At 46.7% G+C, this 21,979-nt stretch overlaps 2 protein-coding genes across 3 annotated transcripts in view; one reads left to right on the top strand and one right to left on the bottom strand.

Moving 5' to 3' along the window:
* The window catches only part of LOC132464923 (uncharacterized), an 8,026-nt gene extending 2,768 nt beyond the window's left edge, over positions 1 to 5,258 (top strand). The window contains exons 2-5 of the mRNA XM_060061557.1: positions 7 to 177; positions 2,826 to 2,924; positions 3,670 to 3,737; positions 4,196 to 5,258. Of these exons, the coding sequence (XP_059917540.1) occupies positions 7 to 177; positions 2,826 to 2,924; positions 3,670 to 3,737; positions 4,196 to 4,355 (498 nt within the window). The 3' untranslated portion in view covers positions 4,356 to 5,258. The remainder of the gene's footprint in view (positions 1 to 6; positions 178 to 2,825; positions 2,925 to 3,669; positions 3,738 to 4,195) is intronic.
* A 973-nt stretch (positions 5,259 to 6,231) lies between these two features.
* LOC132464097 (eukaryotic translation initiation factor 4 gamma 2-like) lies at positions 6,232 to 21,754 on the bottom strand. 2 transcript variants are annotated; one of them, XM_060060274.1, is made up of 21 exons: positions 21,598 to 21,754; positions 20,498 to 20,606; positions 18,806 to 18,871; positions 17,664 to 17,789; positions 16,974 to 17,076; positions 16,688 to 16,819; positions 16,389 to 16,455; positions 15,625 to 15,776; positions 15,076 to 15,186; positions 14,555 to 14,737; positions 13,758 to 13,899; positions 12,719 to 12,882; positions 12,330 to 12,437; positions 11,142 to 11,258; positions 10,631 to 10,735; positions 10,087 to 10,302; positions 9,106 to 9,364; positions 8,391 to 8,595; positions 7,647 to 7,855; positions 6,964 to 7,085; positions 6,232 to 6,588 (listed from the first exon to the last, which is right to left on the bottom strand). In XM_060060274.1, exons 1-21 carry the CDS (start codon positions 21,689 to 21,691, stop codon positions 6,523 to 6,525), a joined length of 2,856 nt encoding a protein of 951 aa, XP_059916257.1. In that variant the 5' UTR covers positions 21,692 to 21,754; the 3' UTR covers positions 6,232 to 6,522. The 2 variants fall into 2 exon arrangements, with proteins under 2 accessions (XP_059916257.1, XP_059916258.1); XM_060060275.1 differs by lacking the exon at positions 12,330 to 12,437.
* Between the last annotated feature and the right edge of the window lie 225 nt (positions 21,755 to 21,979).

The following is a 21,979-nucleotide window of genomic DNA, read 5'->3' as shown; positions in this document are numbered from 1 at the left end:
GGGCAGAGGGACACCGCCGCCCAGGCCCTGCAGGAGGCGCAGCAGGAGCGCCGGCGGGTGGAGAAGGAGAGCCAGGAGCGTCGGGAGGAGGGCCTGGGGTGGAGGGAGAAGCACCAGGGGCTGGCTGACGTCCTCAGGGCCCAGGAGGACCTGAAGGCCCAGCGGCAGAACAAAGCAGTAAGGCTTTAGGGACAGGGTGTCAAACTCATTTTGGTTCAGGGGCCACATACAGTAATCACAGATCACAAGGATCTATATTAGCACAACACATTTATTCACAGATAGGCCAATGGAATTTAAATAAAATGCATTTCACATTCATTAACAACTGGTTTAATTTATAGAGTTGAGAGAATACATTTTTACATCTGAACACCTGAACCAACTCACCACACTAAACAAACTCTCTGTTGCTGTGAAGAAAGCTATCATACTGCCTTGAAAATGTAAATGTGCACGTATAAATAAAAGAAACAAACATAAAAGATATAGCAGTGCATGAGCAATGCGACTAGGCTACATCAGATCTAACTGTTTTGTAGGCTACTGAAGCTGAAAATGATATACTGCACAATATTCATTGTCTTTTAACAGGAAACCTATAAGTAAACTTATTTTCAAAGATCTGTATTCTTCAGAGTACAAACATTTCTGAAAGAGCATCACAAGAATTAGGCCTACTTGCTGATTAACTTAATTGTTCTCACTGCAGTCTATATGCTGCTGCTGGCTTCTGAAACTTGCCATCTTTTAGCCTTTACGAGTGGATCAAAATCAGGTGTCAAATCCTGAGTAGCAGCACATTTCACAATGTCATTCAAGTGTGTGTTTGTTAACCTTGAGCGGTGCTTTGTTTTATTCAGGTTCATTACAGAGAACACCTGTTCACAAAGATAGGTAGTCCCAAACATGGACAAAACCTTGGCAACCAGGGATGTTAATTTGGGGTACCCTCGCAAGAGATATTGATCAAATGTGTCCAAGCCCACCGACGCAAATTTCTCCTTCATATTGGTATCAGACTGCAAGTCAATTATCTCGAGTTGGATGTCAGCTGGCATGTCAGAAGGCTTGACAGTAAATGGCGAGCGAAAAACGGCAAATTCCTTCTCTAGTTCACTGAAGACCAGAAACCTCCGCTCGAGCTCCTGCAGCGATCCTGTTATCTTGTCTTTGTATTGATCCATATCAGCATTACGTCCGGTCGCACGCACAGCGGTTAGGCATGGGAAATGGTCGGTGTCACCGCTAGATAGCTGCGTCACCCAGAGTGACGGTTTTAACTTGAATGCGCGTATGCGGTCGTTATACTGAGTGACAATTATTTTGTTTGACACCCCTGCTTTAGGGGGTCCACCACCTCTGGAGCGACCGGACCCCACATGGGGGTAGGGCTGCTCCATTATGGAAAAAAATCATAATCCCGCTTATTTTGGTCAATATTGAAATCACAATTTTTATTTTTTTATTTTTTGTGTTTGAAAACATGATGCATTTTGTCAGCATGTCTCTCCCAAAAGACACTTTATAAATGAGAACTTTGTAAATTTCGCCTTAAAAAAATACACCAAATGGTCAAATATAAAATGTTCAAATCTAAAATAATGTACAGATATGTATCCAGCTGTAATAAAATAATAATAATTGAAAACTCAATTATATTATAGTTTTGTGATCGTTTGACGCTAAAATCGAAATCGAAATCAATATTCAATTAATTGCCCAGCCCCACATGGGGGTCCCCCTGTAGGACATGAAGGGTCAGGGAGATCGGTGGCTTGTTAACTGCATCGGAATCGGTTTGGCGGTATAGGAGTCAATTTCAAACCAACCTTAACTGGAATAGACTGACTTGCACTGAAGGAATATCAATGAAGAGATGTTTTTGCTTTATTTCCGACCGGAATCGTCAAGAGCAAAGAGAGCATTAGCATCACTTAGTCATTACATCTCTTTGGCTCGACGTAAGGCCGTACCCATACTGTATGTGGAAATCAATTATTTCCCAGTGAAGGTCAGACTGATATTCATTGCGATCGGACCTATAACGGGGTCAGGGCCAAAGAGCTTAAGAAATGCTGCCGTAATGCACTTCGGACTGATACTAAAACTGCTGAATGTTTCGTGGTTTCATCCTGAGTTGGATGTATTGATCAGATCGGGCGCTAAAGGTTTGCTGACGCCTTACCAGAAAGGGATGGCGGCTTGCCTGGCTACGATCAATTCCTCCATAAATATATCGTCGGCGCCCCTTAGTCTAGGAGGCGAAAGAGTTGTTGGAGTGTAGGTGTTTGTCAATGCGTTTGTTTTCCGATGTCAAGAGGGACTCTGTAAGTGAATCCTGTGTTACTTACGACCAATTTACATTAAGCAGATGTCTTTACCCAAAGCCACTTACAAGTGAGGCTGAGAGCAATAAATAGTATGCAACCGAAAGCGGAGCAGCTACAAAAAAGTTCAAAATGCTGCACGGCCAAGTTTCTATGTAATTGATTGATTGTGACAAACACCATTTTCACAGAGGTGTCACCGTAGGACAAACAGTTATCCCTCATCACACTCATGATGGGTCTGCTCGAACCGGTACCAGGGCATGCGTAGTAGACTTATCTTCACTGGTTTACCAGTTCACTAGTCTTCTAACAGGACCCATGGTCATCGCTCTGAGCGATTTCCTACGAGGACGCCACAGTGGAAAGGGTCTTTGAGACAGGCGAGTATCTTACAAGGTCACTATTGTAGACACTGTGATCACTGTGATGTGTATGAGTGCAGGCCTTCCAGTGTTTAGCGGTAGTCAGACGTTTATTCTGTTGTACCCCCAGTGCCAAGCCAACATTAAGAGCTACTTCCTCTGCATGACCGAGAGCGACCAGCGGGTCAAGATTCTGAAGAACCCCAACGGCAGCACAAGGAATTTCACGGTGAGCACTTGTTTTCCAAATGGTGCACTGCACTTGTATAGAGCTTTTGTCCAAAGCAGTTTACAATATTGCCTGAAATTCACCCATTCATGCACACATTCACACACCGATGTCGGCGTCAACCACGCACGGCAAAAGCCATCTCGTCTGGAGCAGATAGGGTTAGGTGCCTTGCTCAGTGACCGAACTAGCAAACTTGCGCATACCAGCTTACCCGCTCTACCTCCTGAGCTACTGCCGCCCATATTGTACACAAATAGTTGTGTACAACATGTATGACATGACGGGGATCAGATTAGTAAGAAGACATACCAGTATGCACATTCATATCTACAAATGGAGTTCACAAGTAATGTAACCAAATATTGGCTGTTTTATTGTATAATAATGATATAGATGTTATGTTTTTTTAACAGCCAGCCAGTTCTTGCATATGTGAAAGGGGCCAGTTTAATTTATAATGGCCCCTTAAGAAAACAATCATTTTCATGATATCATTTAGTTTGTTCATTAAACATTAGGTTGTAATTGTCGTATATATGTCTAGTTCGATGAAAATAAACGACAATTCTTAATTAAGTAGAAAATAAATTTGTTGCACTGACATTTAAGACTTTTAATACACCCTTGTTTTTGTATTGCACCTGTTGTTTTGCATGTATTAATTCACTGGAAACGTGCAGGATGTGATGAAACAAAATATGTGTTGACTTTGCTAGTAATTTCCTGTCATGTGACCCCACAGGAAGGTGACCCCGTGTACATCTCAACTCCTGAACCCAATCCAGAGGATGCAGACCGAAGCCCTTCCAGGTAACCCATGGCAACCGCACGGACACGTCAATATTTCTTTGCAAAACAAGTTTCTAGCCTTTTCAACCAACATGTGGTTGAAGATTATCTTAAAACCTCAAAACTATAGACTAGATATTTGGGGGTATTTCCGCTGTCTTCATTGAACTTTTAGACGATAACAGTTGATAACAATTTGTTTCTAACAGCAAGTCGTTGAAGATAATCTTAAAACCTCAAAACTATATACTACATATTTGGGGGTAATTCCGTTGTCTTCATTAACCGTTAGACGATATCAAGTGCTAACAATTTGAGAAGACATTAATGTCTAAAGTGAACATTTATCTAAAACGTGAGTGATTGGTCCCAATTCATCAAACTGAAGCAAATCATAATGAAGCTGAAAAAAGAATACATTTTATCCGAGGTCAAGTGCTTATTCGAGGTATATGCCCCCCCCCCCCCCACCCCTCCAGAACCATGTTGAGGGTGTCTGCCCCCCAGCAGGGGAGGGACCCCGGGCCCCCCCACTTCGGCGACCTGCCCGTCATGGGAGGAGAGAGGCCCGACTCGGCCCCCCCACGACGGGGCAGGAAGGTCGTGGAATACTTCTGGATCCCAACGGACGAGGAGTGATGCGGACCAGACCGCCCCTCCCTGGTCCATGGGCCGGAGCCACTCTGGGGTAGCGGGCCGTTGTAGAACAGTGACATGTGGACAGGGGAGAACCTTTGACACCGAGTGAGGATAACGAGGCACAGTGCGACTTAAAAGTGTACTTTTGACGAGGATGCGTCATGACAAAGTCGGAATGAAACATCAGTACAGACCACGGAAACACCGGTCAGTGTTTAGGATTGTTAGAAGAGTAAGTAACTAGTTACCATTTACTCATTGGTAGGCTTTTATCAAAAGTGACTTGAGATACAGGTCATTGAAAGGTAAAACTGGTTTGGTTTGTATCGACTCCCTCTATTGGTTGAACGTGGTTGGGTGGTTTGGTTCCTGTTGAATAATCCATCACTTTTCCTGAGTACGTCGTATCAGATGGTGACCTTTTTATGCTGGATAGCATTGTTATGAAAATACATAAAAGTTGCATGACCCATTTAAGATGAGCGACAGGAGAAATAAAGAGAAGGGAAAAGGTTATGGTGCTCATGTAAGGGACTTTATTGATATTAAAGCAGTAGAAATGTACAGTTCTTATGAACACCCCACAACATGATCCAAACCCACAAGCATGGCTGGTGAGAACGCTTGCAAACTATTCGGGGGCAAAGTCGACATCTCATGATTTAGCAAATTTTCCGCCGTTTCTCTTTCCGAGAAGGGGAATGTCAAATAAATTAATTGATCAGATCGTTGGTTCATTTTATGATTGCCAATAAAATAAATAAAAAGGGAAATACAAATTCATAATTATTTCATGTTTCCATTTGAACAGAAATACCAGGAGGCCACATTCACATGGTCACTTAAAAAGAAAAATATGTTTTCAGGAAGAGGTTCTGTGCGAGAGGTTCACGGCCGACGCAGTTGCCCGATTAAAAAATACCTTCTCAACCACCTCCCTCACAACCACTAGCACTCCGTTAATTTCTACTTAACGGAGTGTTAAAATACTTTTAAGACTTTGTAAACCACATGAAGCATCATCGGGAGAAAAGTCAGCTTCAGTTGAACGTATTGGGCAATGAAGCCAGGGGTCATGGACCAGATACTATCCACTGATTGGTTGGAGCTCCAAGATCAGTTGCCATCATCCCGGCACACACAAACGATGAAAACGAAGCCATACCAAAGCCCATCTAACTAAGAGGTAGAAACACAGGCGACGTCTGAAGTATGAGGGCGGCGTCTACCATTACACTTGATCGAGTTCTAAGGTGTAGAATGGAGGAGGACCACTGGTCTTGGGGGGGGTATCTAGAGTGCTGATCGATGCCTAACAGAGAGAGGGCGAGAGAAATCAAAATAGAAACGCAAATGGAAGCTGCTCAGGATCATCTAGGGCGTCTACGAAGAGCACTTTGCTTTAAAAGAACAAATAATAAAAATAAAGGTTAAAGCACAGGGTGACCGACAGACGACACTTTAAATCAAATATCTTTCCCCAGCTTCTAATTTAGCGACTGTAGGAGAAATTATAGTCGTTACTATGATTGGTGCTATAGCTCCGCTAAAATGCTTTTATTCCGGCATAGTCACGTCATATTATAACGCGACATAAAACCCATCCTACTTTTCGCTGTAGGCTCACGGCCCAACGGAAAATGAAACATAATCCTAAATGGAACCGTGACTTAACGTTAAGGGAAAGGCCAAATCAAGTAAACAGTTCAAAATGAACGAAATGGAAGGATAGCACAGTCAATGATTCCAATGTTCCATGTTTTGATTTCAATTGATTCCTGGTTGGTGTAAAACCCTTCTTGGGAACTAAATCCTTTCTGATTCTGATTCAACACGAGACAAAAAAAAAAAGCCCAAACCAAGAGAGACTACAACATTGAGTCACGGTTTAGAATTTATGTGACCAAATCGGGACAGAGGTCAAATGCAAATCATCCAATGAGCAGAATGCCGTTCTTAGCGTATCATAGAGAAGGAGCAGTCTTAGGTGGTAACAAACTGTCGTACATGCGTTGGTTTTTCTACTGGTTTTTTTCACGTTACACAAGCAGCCGAGTGCCACGTGGAAGTGGTTACATGAAGCTTACAGAGCCCGATACAACGGGAGAGGCAGAGTGGAGTACTAGCTGGACGAGGTTCACTCCGATGCCCGCTTCTGATTGGTTGATCAGTCTGCGTCGTCCTCCGACTCCTCCTCCTCGGCCGTCTCCAGCCAGGTGAGCCACTGGTTTACCTGCAGGGGGCGACAAAGAGGACGTGAGGACTGAGTGAGCCCCAGTGCATTCCAGATGAGCCGTGTCTTACACTGCAGGACCGAGCTGTGATGAAGAAAGGGCTCATCTCTCATACACCCGCCAGGAGGGAATTAGCGTTGAATTGATTACATTTATTTCAGACACATCAAATCAAAATCAATCGTCAAAAATACAAAACGAAATGCATAAAGAATCAACAAAAAACGATGTTCAATTATTTCACAAAAGAGAAAAATAAAAATGCATATAACATATATTCAATTGATACGCCTGGAAAGGAGTATGAAGAAGTTGAAAACTTATTTAATCCTACCCCTTTTCCAAAAGGTCAATAATTAATATTTTGCTTTCACCTGGAACAAAGCTTTTCCTTTTCCAGGGAATTCTTGGGTGATGTCTTCTTTCCATGCGAGGAAGGCTTCTTCTTCAATGATTTCCATGTCGTAAAAGTTGACAAAGTATCGCAGCAGCATGCCTGTGGACGGACACAGTCGGACATGAGGAGTGTGGTCACGTCCACCACAAATCGAACGTCTCCCCAGCAAAAGCCATTCTACGTCAGATTAATACAATCTTTATTTTAGGAATGGATGATAAACCACCCGGAAAAAAACGGCCATCCCGGTAAATATCTTAACCCAACAAAAAAGTGCTGTGGTCTTTATCGTCCGATGCGTCATAATGCGGCGACTGGGGAAACCGACACTGCATAGTGACACATCATTCATGCGTTAAGCTCCCGTGACATCCCACCAGTGTGATTAGCCCTACGAGCCGTTTTGAAAATCGGCCTCTTATGACATCACACGTGGGCGTGTCCACCTAGATGTGTGACGGCAGAGTCGAGCAACGTTTGCCACCGTCCACTGGGTTGGCTGACCTACCCAGCACGCATCCAGGTGGACACGCCCATTTGTGATGTCATAAGAGGCCGCTTTTCAAAACGGCTTGTAACGGCCGCTAATCACACTCACACCCGGTGGGGTGTCACGTGACCTCTAAAGGTTCAGAGGAGGGGGGGGTGTTGGACCCGTACCTTTGGGGAAGCCGCTGGCGTTGCAGTGGACCTGCAGGGCGTACAGGGCCCCCACCTGCAGCTGGGTGTGGTCGTGGAGGAACTTCTGCATGACGGGCTTGAAGGCCAGCAGCAGCAGCCTCTCCTGCTCCAGCTGCTCCTTGCTCGGGGTCGACAGCTGGTCGTCGCCCTCCGCCACGCTCAGCTCCAGGGAAATGTACTGGAGGAAGCTGAGGAGGAGGAAGAGGAGGAGGGGGAAGAGGAAGAGGAGGAAGAGGAAGAGGAGGAGGGGGAAGAGGAAGAGGAGGAGGGGGAAGAGGAAGAGGAGGGGGAAGAGGAGGAGGGGGAAGAGGAAGAGGAAGAGGGGGAAGAGGAGGAGGAAGAGGAGGAGGGGGAAGAGGAAGAGGAGGGGGAAGAGGAAGAGGAGGGGGAAGAGGAAGAGGAGGAGGGGGCAGGGCCGTCAGTCGGGTCAAATTCCTCCAGTCCATTTTAATTGTATAGTCCTTAATTCCAGTCGTCTAACGGGCTCATATCATACGACACCCCCTCTATAAGAGCTAGGAACAACTCGTAATGGAAAAGGGATCCCTCCTTCCTTTGAGGGTTAGGGGTGCGATGGGTGCACACATTATGGTCGCATAACGAGCAGATTTTAAATCAAACGCAGTTGTTTCGAAAATAGTAACGCGTCCACATGATGTGGCCATGACTGCCGCGGCTCTTCAACACGCGGTGGTCAAGTGCGGGGGGGGGGGGGGGGGGTACCTGGTCATGAGGATGTTGACGAAGCCCTTGTCTGTGTGCAGCCGCGGGGAGATGTTGTCTTTGATCCACTTGTAGATGGACTGTGGAGAGGGGTCCGCCTTGATCTGCTTCAGGAGCTCCTTCTCCAGCTTGAGCAGGGGGAACAGGAAGCTGAGCCCCTTCCCCTCCAGGATCTCCAGCATGCGGTCCTTGTTCTGGTCGATCTCTGAAACAACACCGGGGGGGGGGGGGGGGGGGTTGGGTTAGTGTCTGGGGGATTAGGGACGATTGAAAGACACGATCCTCGCTACTGAAAGTACTGAGAAAATAATAAAAGTCTGAAGCGATCCTGGCGATCTAATCATCTTAACCCTCTTTCGAGGCTTCACCTGAAGGTGACATATTACACCACCAGGTGCGAGTGTGATCAGCCGTTTTGAAAGTCTGCCTCTTCTGACATCACAAGTGGGCGTGTCCACCTAGATGTGTGCTGGATAGATCAGCCTACCAGCCTACCCAGTGGACTGAAGCAAACGTTGCTCGTCTCTCCGTCATACATCTAGGTGGACACGCCCACTCGTGATGTCATAAGAGGCTGATTTTCAAAACGGCTTGCAACGGTTAATCACGCTCACACCCGGTGGTATCATACGTCCCCTTGAGAGTACTTTGTGCAGTATTCGTACGGTGGTTCACGGTCATTGGGTTATCACGGGGGGGGGGGGGGGCGCCGTACCGGGGAGCATCTTCTGCATGTTGACCTTGCTGTGCTGGAAGAGGTCGGTGAGCCACTCGCGGTCCTTCAGCTTGGCCATCTGCTGCAGGCACAGCAGGAACAGCGGGAAGTGCGTGCCGTTCTCCAGCGGATGGGCCAGCTCCGCCATGTTCACCAGCTCGCCCATCACCGCCCGCGCCGCAAACTGGGCCAGGTAGGACTTGACCAGCGGCGTGTCCACCTCGATCTTGGGGCACTGGTCCAGCACGCTGAGGAAGGCCTGCGGGGGGGGGGGGGGGGGGGGGGGGGGGGGGGGGGGGGGGCGAGACGGAGCGGGTGAGCCCAACCGGAATGATGATGTGTCTTCCTGTCGGAAGAACCTCCCGACGGTGGGTCCTGTCAGTTGTGTGCTTCAAAGTTCAAAAAGTTCAACGTTTTTTATTGGTCACATGTTTGCAAAAAACTTTTGTAAAAAGGGGGTCACCACTGTCATTCATTGTGCAAATGACTGGAACCTGAATAAATGATAGATAATAGTCATTTAAAAACAGACATCCCTGTTTCTGTTGGTTGCGTTCTGTCTATTTGGTGGTCAATGTGCGTCGTTAATGATGCGTCTTCGTTGGTTTCTGTGTCTGCGTTACGTGCTGCAGGGGGCAGCGGGAGAAAGGGAGCAGTGGATCCGAGTGGACCTATGAGAGGGTACCAATTCTAGTAATAAACACCAATTATAATGCATCTTTAACGACGCATTAATATCAACTAAACTAGGTTGCCTACCATTCGTTTAAAATAAGTGAATGGATCGTTTAAATCCTTACAATGGACAGAGAAGACGGCGACAGCGGTAGAGACAGGAAAGTGATGTCTAAAGAGAAAGCAGTACAACAGGCTCACAGGTAGGAAGGCGTGTGTGCGTGTGCGTGCGTTCGCATAGGTCGTCTGCGGTCGGTGGGCACCTGAAGCGACCGGGGGGACGGGGGATGGGGGGGGGGGGCGTACCTGCATGAAGTTCTCTGCGGTGATCAGGCCGTCGGCGCGCAGGGCGTGGATCAGCGTGCTGACGTGCTCGCGGTCCTCGTCCGGCCGGTCCAGGGAGCACACCATCATCTTGCTCAGCATCTCGGGCAGGAAGTGCTTGGGCGCCTTCATGTCGCGCACGCCGCCGGCCGCGTCAGCCAGGCTCTTGGTGTTCAGGTAGTCCGCCATGATGGTCTCCTGGGGAGGGCGGGAACGTCAATCAACCGGGCCTCGAACTGAGCTTGTTGGGACGCGTATGTTACTGAATTCATAGTCATCGATTAATCGGTCGATTCTTTTTTCGATTAATCGGATAAAAAAGGGAAACATTTGACACACACACACACGTTTGAAATGGCCTCTTATGTTCAACAGCAGAATCCCCTTGTGGGGGTGAAAACACTGTTCTGAAGCAGTGGTCCTGCCCTGTGTGGAGTACAATAAACCCCTGTTCCCAGACACTATGGAGGGCCCCGTGAAGAGCCCGACTGTGCTACAAGTGGCGCTGACGAGGAGCGGAGCGTACCGTCATCTTCATCAGCTCCTCCTTTGTGGGCGGAGGCTTCTTGCTGATCTTCTGGGGTTTCTCCTGGATGGGCGGGGGGTTGGTCTTCAGGCCGAGCTGTGGAGGCTGGGGAGAGGCCCGATCACCGTTAGTCCCTCGCAGCATTTTCCCCCCAGCACTGTATGGCTAAGGCCTTATCAACAGTAGGGCCCCGCCGCGACTATCGATGTATTAAAAAAAATGTATCTAAAAGGGGACATATTATGCCATCATGTGTGAGTGCGATTAGCCTTACAAGCCGTTTGGAAAATCTGCCCCATATGACATCACTAGTGGGCGTGTCCACCTAGATCTGTGCTGGATAGAGCAGTCTACCAGTCCTACCCAGTGGACTGAAGTAAATGTTGCTCATCTATCCAGCACAGATCTAGGTGGACACGCCCACTAGGGATGTCACATGGGGCAGATTTTCGAAAAGGCTTGTAAGGCTAGACTCATCGAGGGTCGGACCCCGGTTAGAAGTGAGTCTCACCTGGCCCAGGGGGGGGGTTTGGGTGCGCGGGGGCTGGGCGCTGGGGGGGATCATGGCGGGCGACTGGGGCTGGAGCTTGGGCACCAGCTGGAAGGACTGGGCCGGCCTCAAGCTGATCTGCTCCAGGACACAAGAGGTGCAGAACGACGGGCAGCGTTAGAACACACGTCGGCATCAAGACGGCGCCCGCCGTCGCCATCTTGTCGCCACGGTACCCCGAGATACACGCGATGTCACCAGCCCGACTTGATGGATCCTTCATCGACGTTACATTGTTCTCTTTTCAACACGTGTTGACAACAGCATGCGTGCTCATGTATCTTTTGAAAGGAGAGGAGCCTTTACACATAGATGTGGTGGGTATAACGTGGCACTTTGTCACGTCATTGGTCCATCATTAATATACAGACAACCATCTGGAGAACTAGGGGTGCGATGCCACCGGGCCTGGCCCTAGGGCGACGACGAGTGTCTAGGTGGACCGTGAGGAACGGTTCCTAGTCTAAACTGCCAAAGAAAGTCACACCCCTCCTCCCTCATAGTCGCATTCAGCAAGACCAGCTGCCAGCCTGAGTACAGCACGGAGAACGAGAACAAAGAGGGAATGACGGCAGCAGAGATTGAGTCGGTGAGAGAGCGAGCGAGATGGTAAAAGTGGAGGAGAGGTAAAAAATAGAACTGACTGCAGGTAGCAACCCTTCGAATAACGCAGATTTTTATCATCACTGTCCATGACTTCTGTGGTTGTAGCCATCATAGGTGTTGGTACGTTGAGGCCGCATTGGCCACTGGGTCGGACGTCAACGACGCCATATTGGAGAGGTGAAGACCGGCCCGTAAACAAACACAAGTAAAATGGAGAAGCGTTTTTTCCAGATCAACAGCACTTTAACGTTTACATTTCTCAACTGATTCCAACGAGCCGTTGGGTTTAAGAATCGACTAAAATATTTTTTCTTAAAAAAATAATCCATTTAATCTAAAATATGTATCGTCTGTTTCGATATGAATATAAACACCACCGGGTGAATTCAGCGTGGAAACGTGGGGTGGGTTTATCCTGTACGGTGCTTCTTATCCAGAAACACTGGAGCTGCGCCATGCTTACTTCAGTTTGTTCACAGGCTACGCGGGGGTGGTGGGGGGGGGGGGGGGGGGGGGGGGGAGGAGGTCAGGGCTGGGGAGTACCTCGTCTGCAGTGGGCTGCCCTTTCTTGCTGAAGCGGGGCGCCAGGTCCTTGGACTGGGACTGCTGTTGGGCCAAGTGGTTCTGGTTGTGAAAATGCTGGTTCTGAACCTGACCGACAGAGACCCATACGCATTGGGGTTAGCGGGTAGAGAGGAATAAAAAGCGTGGAGATCCAATAATGTGTACTCTCGATTTGAGTAAAAAATAAAAACTGCAAACTACCAAGACTCGGACGCTTGATCAGAAACCACTGGAAAAAAAAAAGGTCGAAGCATCCAATGAAACTTGGAGCAGAGTATCAAAGCACATCCCATGTGAAGAAAACCAGCTCTAGGAACCACAACACAGGGGGGGGGGGGGGGGGGGGGGGGTAAAGGTAGACGGGGCACCTGGTTAGACTTGACAAAAGACTTGGCCCCCATGTCGAACTGAGACTGCGGCGGAGGGGTGCTGTGGCCACTGTGGCCGTTGAAGAGCGGGTTGCTTCGATGGCGCCCCATGGTGGGAGAGTACCGGTCCTGAATGACCCCCGGCCCGGTCCCGATCCCACCGCCTGGAGAGACCAGGAGACACACGGGTCTTTAGTGTAGCCCCTTTCACGCAGCTCCCGGTCAATCACTGCCATAACATTTCCGGCACTGCTAGTAGGGCTGAAGGATTAATGGAATTCAATTCGAAATCACGATGTAATAGACCGCAATATGCAAATTGCAAAGGCTGCGAATTTTATATATATTTTTTAAATGATTATTTGTTACCGTTACTGACTGGAAATCAGTACTTTTCATTAATTTTTATTTTTATTTTAAAATTCAATAGTTAAATAAAGAAGTTTATAATATAAATTATTCTCAACACATAGGCTTGGCCTAAATGAAAGAGCAGTTTTTATATTGACCGCTTCCAATGTTGTGTTGGTCATTAATACATTAATACATTTAAAGCAATCGCAATATTGGTCAAAATAATCGCAATTAGATTATTTCCCCAAATCGTTCAGCCCTAACTGCTAGTGATTTTCCCTTTTCACACATGCAGCAACGTCCTGTAACACATCAGTCTTGCTCCCTATCACACATTGCATAGCAATGTCAGAGTTCATGTCCCAAGGGGCTGTCAAGCAGAGGGCAGTTTTGCAACACTTATGGGTGCCAGCCGCTTGCTCCACGAGAAAGAATCTTACATCAGACGGACATAATTCTTAAAGTTCCGGCTTTCATTTACAATACAGCCGTCTTCGGAAAATTTGATTTTCAGAAATGTATTTTACTGTTCCCATTTATACATGAAACCATGCAGGAAATATCCCGGAGTATTACAGGGACAGCATGCATGTGTAAAAGGGGCTTTCGACAGGAAGCCCACATTTCCTTTAACGTCATTAACCACGAACACAGACCCACTAAGACACAGGAGGGAGCCATGTACCTGGCATCTGTCCAAACATTTCCGCCAATCCTCCAAGAGTCTCCCTGTCTAATTTCATCCGGTTGGGCATGAAGGGGCCTTCCAGGAAGAATTCCATCCTCATCCCGTGAGACATGGGTGCTGGAATGAAGACACCCAAATCCTATACATACAGACACACACACACGACAATTTTTTTTTAAAGTATAGTACATTGAAAATATCATGTTCGAGTGGCATGGATCTTTATAATACAAGTACAACAACACACAGTCACACTTAAATGTGAGGCCCCCATATATTATATCACATATTTCTGTTCAACCAATTATGTGATAATCCTTCAGTGTTATACAGAGAAGTATCCTAAAGAGAGCAGCATTTAAGCTGGACTGTATTCTTGTTTTTACAATTCTTACTGCGTCGGGGTATCCTATTTCATCAGTTGTTTGTTAACGGCGGGTATATATATATATCTACACCCAGTGCCGCTTGCCCTGGTTCACTCTGCACCTAGGATGTACACCCAAGCGGCGGCCTTAAGGGGTCTTTATGGTTCCACCTACACGCAACGCAAGCGGGTTACCGTCCCCTTACGTCCTCACAGACCCTCCTTGCGTCCACCGCAAGGGCCGGACGTGCGCATCAAAAAAAATCGGTACCTTCCATCGAGGCACCGCAGCAACAAGGGCTGCGATTGGTCCGCTAACTAAAACCCGACGCAGAACCATAAACGTTCACGACTGCGTCGAAGCGTCTGCGTGGTCACTGCGTTGCGGGAGCGTGGGACCATAAAAAAGGCCTTTAAGCTCACTCACTTTCACTGCTTCCTGACGGATCTGGTGGATGGTCTTTGGTCCGTTGTCGATGAAGGCCTTGCGGGGAATCCAGTTGTTTTCTCGCAGCTCCATGGTGTCCTGCAGCAGGAACCGGATCCTGGCAGGCAACTCCTTGTTGTTCATTAAGGACAGCATACGGCCAAAGTACTGACCCATTAAAGACTGTGGAGGAGTGGATGAGAGAGTGTTAGTGTGGGTTCGGGGGGGGGGGGGGGGGCAGCCTTAATGTACAGACACAGAGGAGGGACTGCGTTAACACTGGCCCTGGCTGGAGGGAAGCCAGCGACCGCGGCCACACGACTGATCTCAAGCTCTAACCTCAAGAGGACAGACATGCATTTACCTTTCAGTTTTCACAAACTACAACGGATTACTTGAGCGACATTGGAAACGGGACCCATTTGCTTGGAAGGAGCAACTGTATGAAACACGGAGGCTACGCAGCCTCCCTCAGTGCTGGGGGGTTGAACCGGGGAGGTGGTGGGGGGGGGGCTGCCTACCTTGGCTTTCTCATGGTCGAGCCTCGGCCCTACCGTCCTCATTATCTGACAGAGGCACTCCAGATCTTCCCCCATATCCTTGAGCTGGACTCTCTTCTTCTTTTCCAGAAGCTGCGGACAGAAGAGGAAGACAACAAAGGCACGCCCACGTTAGGGAATCAAGGAAATGGGGTTGTCTGGAGCATCACTGGCTATGCACAAGGATGGACATCTGCGCGATGCCGCTACACTGCCTTATTAGGCGCTTATGCAAGACTGTGATGAGGATCTTACGCGTTACAACCAAAGATGTCTGACTGTGACTATTACTGTCTATGACTTTCCCAGATGTCTTTGCTATAAAAATTCAGTGCCTTAACAGCATGGCATGTGCTAATAGCCGAGGTATCTTTAGCGTTTCTAACTATACATAATGATAGACACCGTCATTAGCGGGTTATGTTAAAACCAGGTCTTTAATGTGAACATCAGTATGCACCGACCGTTTTACAGTCACTTGTTTTATACCGCTTCATGAAAAAACGCCAGATGAAATGGGAGCAGACGTACTGTTTTGATGCACTTATGAAGGATAGATTCATGGATGAGGTCCAGCTTGCCAAGTTCCCCGATGAATTTAATGTTGCCAAGCATTTTGATCTTGGCGATGGCCCGCTGCTCCTCTTCCTCAGAAGTAAGCGGGTTGTCATGTTTGTCATAAACTGTGGAGAGAGGGCAGGACGTTAGCAGGCAGCAGGGGTTGTGATCAGTACCGAGATGAGGGAGGGCAGGACGTTAGCAGGCAGTAGGGGTTCTGATCAGTACCGAGATGAGGGAGGGCTGGACGTTAGCAGGCAGTAGGGCTTTGACTCCGAACTTCGTTATTCGAATATCAAAAAATAAATCAAAATTCTAAGGAATATTAGGCAGCCCTTAATATTCGAACCTGTTATGGGCAGGCCAAGAGGGAGAGATGTCGGAGAACCCGACGCAGTCTATTCATTATATTGTAATGACCACGGAAGAGGCAGTGAATGAAGTATTGATTAGACAGCGATTTATTAGAAACCTAATAAACCGTTGGAACACAAGACCGGTAACCATGGCAACGCGGTAAACAAACCTCGCGAAGCCCAATCCAGGTCTTACTGAAGGCATTTAATGGTCAAAATATTATTAATAAATCTTCGAATACATTCGAATATTAATATTAATAAAACAAACTTTGAATATGATTTTTTTTGGCAAAAGTCAAAGCCCTAGCAGGCAGTAGGGGTTGTGATCAGTACCGAGATGTTGTCAGGGTATTAAGGAAGGTGGTTGTTGTTACTCACGCTCAACATTTCTGGCGCGGTTTTCAAATTCATCTTGAAGCTTGGAAATCAGCAGCCTTCTGAAGGTCTAAAGGAGAAGAGGAGAATGACAACAAAGATCAGTCTTTATTGAAGAAAGAAATGTACACTGGTGTTTCTTTCATTGTGGATCCATTGAGTCACAATGAAAGAACCTTAAGTGTTCAATGAACTGGTTTGACGATATTCCTTAATCTAGAAAAGCACAATTCAGATATTGCTCTGGTATAAGTGAGAGAAAAGGAGGCCAAAATGGTAAGCGTTCTTCTGCCAGGACTCACTGTGCTTTGCTTTTGGGTTGACTGGATGTCCGGTGATGGGCCATCAAAGTTTGGTGCGTCCTCTGCCAAGCGCAGACATAGCTGAGCATAGAGCGAGCTATACTTTGGCTCTTCTAGTGCTTTGTCTACAATCTGAGGGATGCAGATGAAAGAGAGAGAGAGATCAGAGTTAAATCACTGAAAAGGGAATACGTTCGCTCCAGTGACCGGTGAACTAGCGTGGCCAGGTGGAGGCAGACATTTCAAAGCAAACACTTAAAGTGTAGAAAAGCATAAGGCCGCTTACCAGCAAGATGACTCCTTTAAGGACGAGTTTAGAATCTACGCCCACGTTCAGGAGCTCAAGGCATAGCTTGTCAAACTTATCAGGCGTGAGCTTGTTTAGTATGCTGGGGGAGAAGAGACGCATGCGTCAGACAACGGTAAAGATCAGCTTGGTTCTGAACACTGAACTTGTTTGCTGGTGGCTGTATAACCCCCTCGTTAATTGGAGAGAACTTCAGGTTGATGCTTTGCATTGTCAAATGTAGAAAATTTAAGATAATTTGGCAGAATTGAAAGATGAACAGAAATCCAAGCAAATGCTTCAGATCCACAAGAGTGCCCATTTTAATGAGTCCAATGGTTTCAGTATCCAAATCAGTGTTGTTCTTAGAAAGAAAATACATTGTTGCTGCTGACCATGAAGGCGCCAATGTTTGATAAGGGCAAGCTTGACTGCCCATATTTGGCAATGGCACTGCCAGAAATTCCATGTGTCCTAGTGAAACATTCCGTTTCACTAGGACACTTGCCAGAAACCGGTTTTGAGTTATAATTATGGATGCAGCAATACCAATACTCCTCCAAGAAGAACACAAATGAACGTACTTGTACTTGGTCTGAGAAAAACAGAATGGGTGCATCCCCAGTTCTTATTTATGACGCACCCGTCTTGGAAATGCCTTTGGTATAGTGTGTAGATTCCATCACTTACCCCCTCACTTTCCTGAAGATTGCATCGTGTCGCTCTTTTTCGTTGCTGGAGTTGGCATCTCGTCTAGTGCTTCGTGAAGGAACCCATTTCTGTACGCTTTGCCCTGGGGTTTTCCCCAGGAACTCGCTGCACAAACACACAAAAGGCAGATTGAGTATGACGTCACTACACATTGACGTCTTTCTGTCCACTGGCTCGGATCGATGGTTGCCGCTCATTTCTAAAAATATTGTGTAACCGCCGTAAACCTATGGTTCTCAATAAAGGAATCCTTGGTTTGCTTGAACATTCACAGTTTAAGAAACTGGCAAATGACATAAATGCAAACTACTGGTATGCCAGAACTTGGTACCCAAGGAAAACGACACACAAATGTGTAATAAACTCATGTAGCTTAACTAATTATGGCTGCAACTTATCTCTCATCTAAAGCCAGCGGCATTATGAGCATTGGAGATGCAAGTCAGGATGACTTGCTTTCCTGAATGGATAATATGCCAACATCGCCTTTGGCATGCCATTAAGATTGAAAGGCAGCATTTTTATTTAGATGTAGAGATGTGGCCTTTGGACTTCTCCGAAGACATACTCAATGAATAAATACTTAAATGGTCTGGCCAAAAATTCATTGGAATTAATTATTAAAAAATGAAGGAACGCAAACAGAATTTGATTTACGCCATCCAAGTACCGATACATCCGTCTCTTTTTTATTTGTGTGCAAATGAACAGCTTCATTGTTCGGATAGGCACAAAAACACCTCGTTTCAGAATCAAGGCATAAACAGTGCATTTTCTCAGGAGAAAACCGGTTCATTCATTTAATATTATCTGTCCTTTCAATTCCACTCCTCCGTAGCCTTGTCGTTTAGGCCTACTGTGTGGTCAGCATAGCCGCTACGCTAGTGAGCATAGCAAAGTGCCCTCTAGTTCTGCTAATTGGCAGAGAACACGCAGTAACCACTAACCAGTGTAGCCATTTAACGCCATGATGTTGACCCCGGTAGTGTGGTCCTATCAGTCTTTAACCAACTATGCCCCGCCTCAAAAGCAACTGATGCCACGAGCTGGGGGACATAGCACGACAACATGCATCGTAGTTCTTTACTGTTGTGTTTGTGCTAAAGTGCCGGGAGACGCACCTGTTGCCGACAGTCTTGGGATAGTGCTGAGGTGCACTCCTACCACCTCCTCCCCCCGAAGAAGCACTGGGACAACACACACAGGGACACAGGGCAAAGGGACACTCAGTTCACCGAACAAGTGCACCACGTGGGACCTCCCACCAGGTACACGTGAACCACTCTGTGCCGCCACCTTGGGACACTCGGGCTTCATCCGTCACGGAGAGCTCACGTTGTACCAATATGAGCCAGGATCCCAAGAAGACTTGGGTCCGCTGCACTGAGCGCTACCTGCGCAGCCGCCCTTCCCAAAGCCTACGTTGCCGTGGTGACAGTCTGGCTTTATTTACAGCAACATCAATTATAGATAGGGTACAGTCAGTGAGAGTCACGCAGACGACACAGAACTAGTGCTTTATAAGCTGATCCTTTATCTCTTTCTCGCATAAGGTCTCCTTATTCGTAATATCCATGTTGTTAATATCCCTTGTTTTTACTGCGCGAAAGCACATGGTTTTGTACGGAGAACCAATTAGACACAAGTGCCTCACACTTGGTAATACAAATTGACGTATATCGGGAGAGGCATTAATGTTTGTGGAAGATTGATATTCAACCATCATGCTGCGACGAGGAATGCATTAGTTTCACCCTCCCTATAGTCTGGAACTCTGCTGCCGACATTAGCAAAACTATCATGGTGACGAGAACCTAAATTACCAGGACAACCCAGGATGAAACTATAATGGAGTGATTCAGTAGAGAGCGGCAACAGAGAGAGCGCAGCAGTCAGAACGCCACTTGTGATGCCGTTTCTGTCAATTGTTGGAAGTGCTTTTTCTAAAAATAGCATTGTTCAAAATCCTCGAGGTCCACAGTCTGATTGTCTACAGCACAGTGTAAATACTTACTCAGCATGCAAGTTGAAACGTCCAAACTATTTTAAGTAGAGTGAAACAAATGTGTACAGGAATGTGGTTGGGCAGATACATACATCCACCTTTTGCTGAACAGATCATAAATAGTCTTTCATGTTTAGGTTGCATGTTGTGATTCAGGTCATCCCTGATGCTAAATGGGACTAGCCTCATAATGATGTTGAACCTTTACCGGTATGTAATGGCACATGCATGCCTAGGCCACCAATAGCATTTAAAATCAATAAAAAGTGTAAAGCATACAATGAACGCCACAAGAAGGATGCTTACTTCGTTATGGAACCATGCATTTAGAAGATGTCTGTTGCATACTAGTATCTCAAGACCAAGGAACTAATCTTCCGAATGTCTGCATGCAGTACATTGTCAATAGTTATGGAAACAGGAGTTTAATTTCACACATGTTAAAATCTGAAAACATGTCAATATCATCGGTTATATATTGAATGACAACTGAGACAATTATTTTCTTAACACAAAATAAAGAGCCATGGGCTTCACTGAGACCAGTAGACATCCCACTCACTATACGATATAGCAACACAAGCTGTAAGTCTGCTTAGCCCATGAAAAGTGCTATTGTGAACACATCGTTTAAGAGGCTACATGTTTCTTCCCCAATTACCCATTGTGCTGTTTTCCCAGAGTGTGATTCAACGCCCATTTTGATGTATCGCACATCCTGCTTTTTTGTGAGGACAGGAAATTCCTTCCCTACCAATGCTCATACATGCTAGCAGAGACAAGGTACACATGATCCAAGTTGCATTACCTGAAACGAGAAGCACCCCCTTCTGCAATCACACTCTCCACTTTGGCGGCTTGACAACAAGGAATCTTCAAAAGAATAAGAATAACGGGGGATGGAGGGGAAAGCGGTGCTGTGGGAGAAAAGACAACGAATTTGTAACCACTGGACGCTCGCCATACACAAGCACATTCACAGTCCAAAATGCAGCCATTGCTCATATTAAATTATACTGAAACATGCACATGTGACGCAGTAGTCAATCGCCAAGGCTTGTTATTTTTTCCTATGCTCCATAATAATGTAACTTTAGCCTTAAGTGAGACGAGGTCAGAGGCAATGCATGAGCCACATATATATTTGACGTGAAATGATGATCGGCGGTCGGCCTTGGTGAATCTGCAACAAAGCCATCGCAGACTGGCTAACGGGCTAACGTCACTTGCTAGCTAATTAGCTGAAGAGGATGCTGCAGACGTCACGACATTTGGGCATAGACCTGAGAGATAATTTAGTTCCACTTGCCGTCAATAGAAAAGAATTGCCTGGTAAAGCGATCAGCGTCTTTTTTTTTGGTGGGGTGCGTTGATAGTTTCAGCACCGAGATCTATTTGATACCAATCGGTAAGCCTGTTTCACCGTTATGCAGTAAAAGAGGGCACGGCGAAGAGCGTCAACGGCTGCCCGGTTGTGTTCAGCTCACTAGTGATGGATTACTTCAGGTCGGTTCGCCCCCAACTACAGTGACCGTGTCAGTCAATTAATGTGGTACTTCATAGTGCCTCGCCGACAACGAGAGCAGTGTGAAGGGTAACGTTAGATAGCATCGCTGCGACGCCATCTTCTCACTGAAACTACGCTGAAAACAGACAAGCTCGATGAAGCGAGCTAGCAAGCTATCGGCAGCAAAAGCCGATCGTCGCCCGTTCTTCAGCTAACTAGTAGCAGCCATTTTGGAGGAAAAACAGCGTCTCGGGTTTAATCACGAAAAATGACCTTACCTTTAACAAGACAACTTCAGTTTTGAAGTATTATGTGGCTACTAATGAAGAAATAAAACAATTGTAAAAGTGAAAGCGGGTTTGCACGGGAATATGCAGCGCTGTAGGAGCAGAGACACATACACAACCCCGACTGCTTGCTTGTTTGCGTTAGCTCGCTGGTCAGTTGAAGTGCTGCTGGAAGACTCTCGGTAACCTCGTTCCCAAGCGTTCTCATCTCACGACGGAACGCATGGAACGGTATGCTCCAAATGAGCGTTATTGGCCAGAGAGCGGGGGGCGGGGCTTTCAGTAACATGGGTCTAGCGGCTAGAGGTGGGTGGACTACTTATAAAGGCATATCCGTTTCCGTTCAATCTTTTGGCTATCTCCTTTTCAAAATCCTAAAAAAACACAATCACATAAGTCTTTCCTTTTTCGTTGTTGTTGTTGTTCTTGACATGTATTACTATTCTCGCTCCAGAAACTATTTTCTGGCCCATACTGCTCTGAGAAAGAAAGAGAC

This window comes from Gadus macrocephalus, chromosome 9 (assembly GCF_031168955.1).
Source record: "Gadus macrocephalus chromosome 9, ASM3116895v1".
NCBI classification, from domain to species: domain Eukaryota; kingdom Metazoa; phylum Chordata; class Actinopteri; order Gadiformes; family Gadidae; genus Gadus; species Gadus macrocephalus.
Note: the sequence above shows the minus strand (reverse complement) of the source record. Positions and strands in the feature narration are given on the sequence as shown.

Bases quoted from the DNA above. Each gene is read 5' to 3' on its own strand.
- LOC132464097 (XM_060060274.1), bottom strand. From the start codon at position 21,691: ATGAGAACGCTTGGGAACGAGGTTACCGAGAGTCTTCCAGCAGCACTT. The intron at 12,883-13,757 runs GTACATGGCTCC...TGGTCTCTCCAG, and splicing joins AATGTTTGGACAGATGCCAG to GCGGTGGGATCGGGACCGGG. The intron at 9,365-10,086 runs GTACGCCCCCCC...CCCCCCCCGCAG, and splicing joins CCGCAGAGAACTTCATGCAG to GCCTTCCTCAGCGTGCTGGA.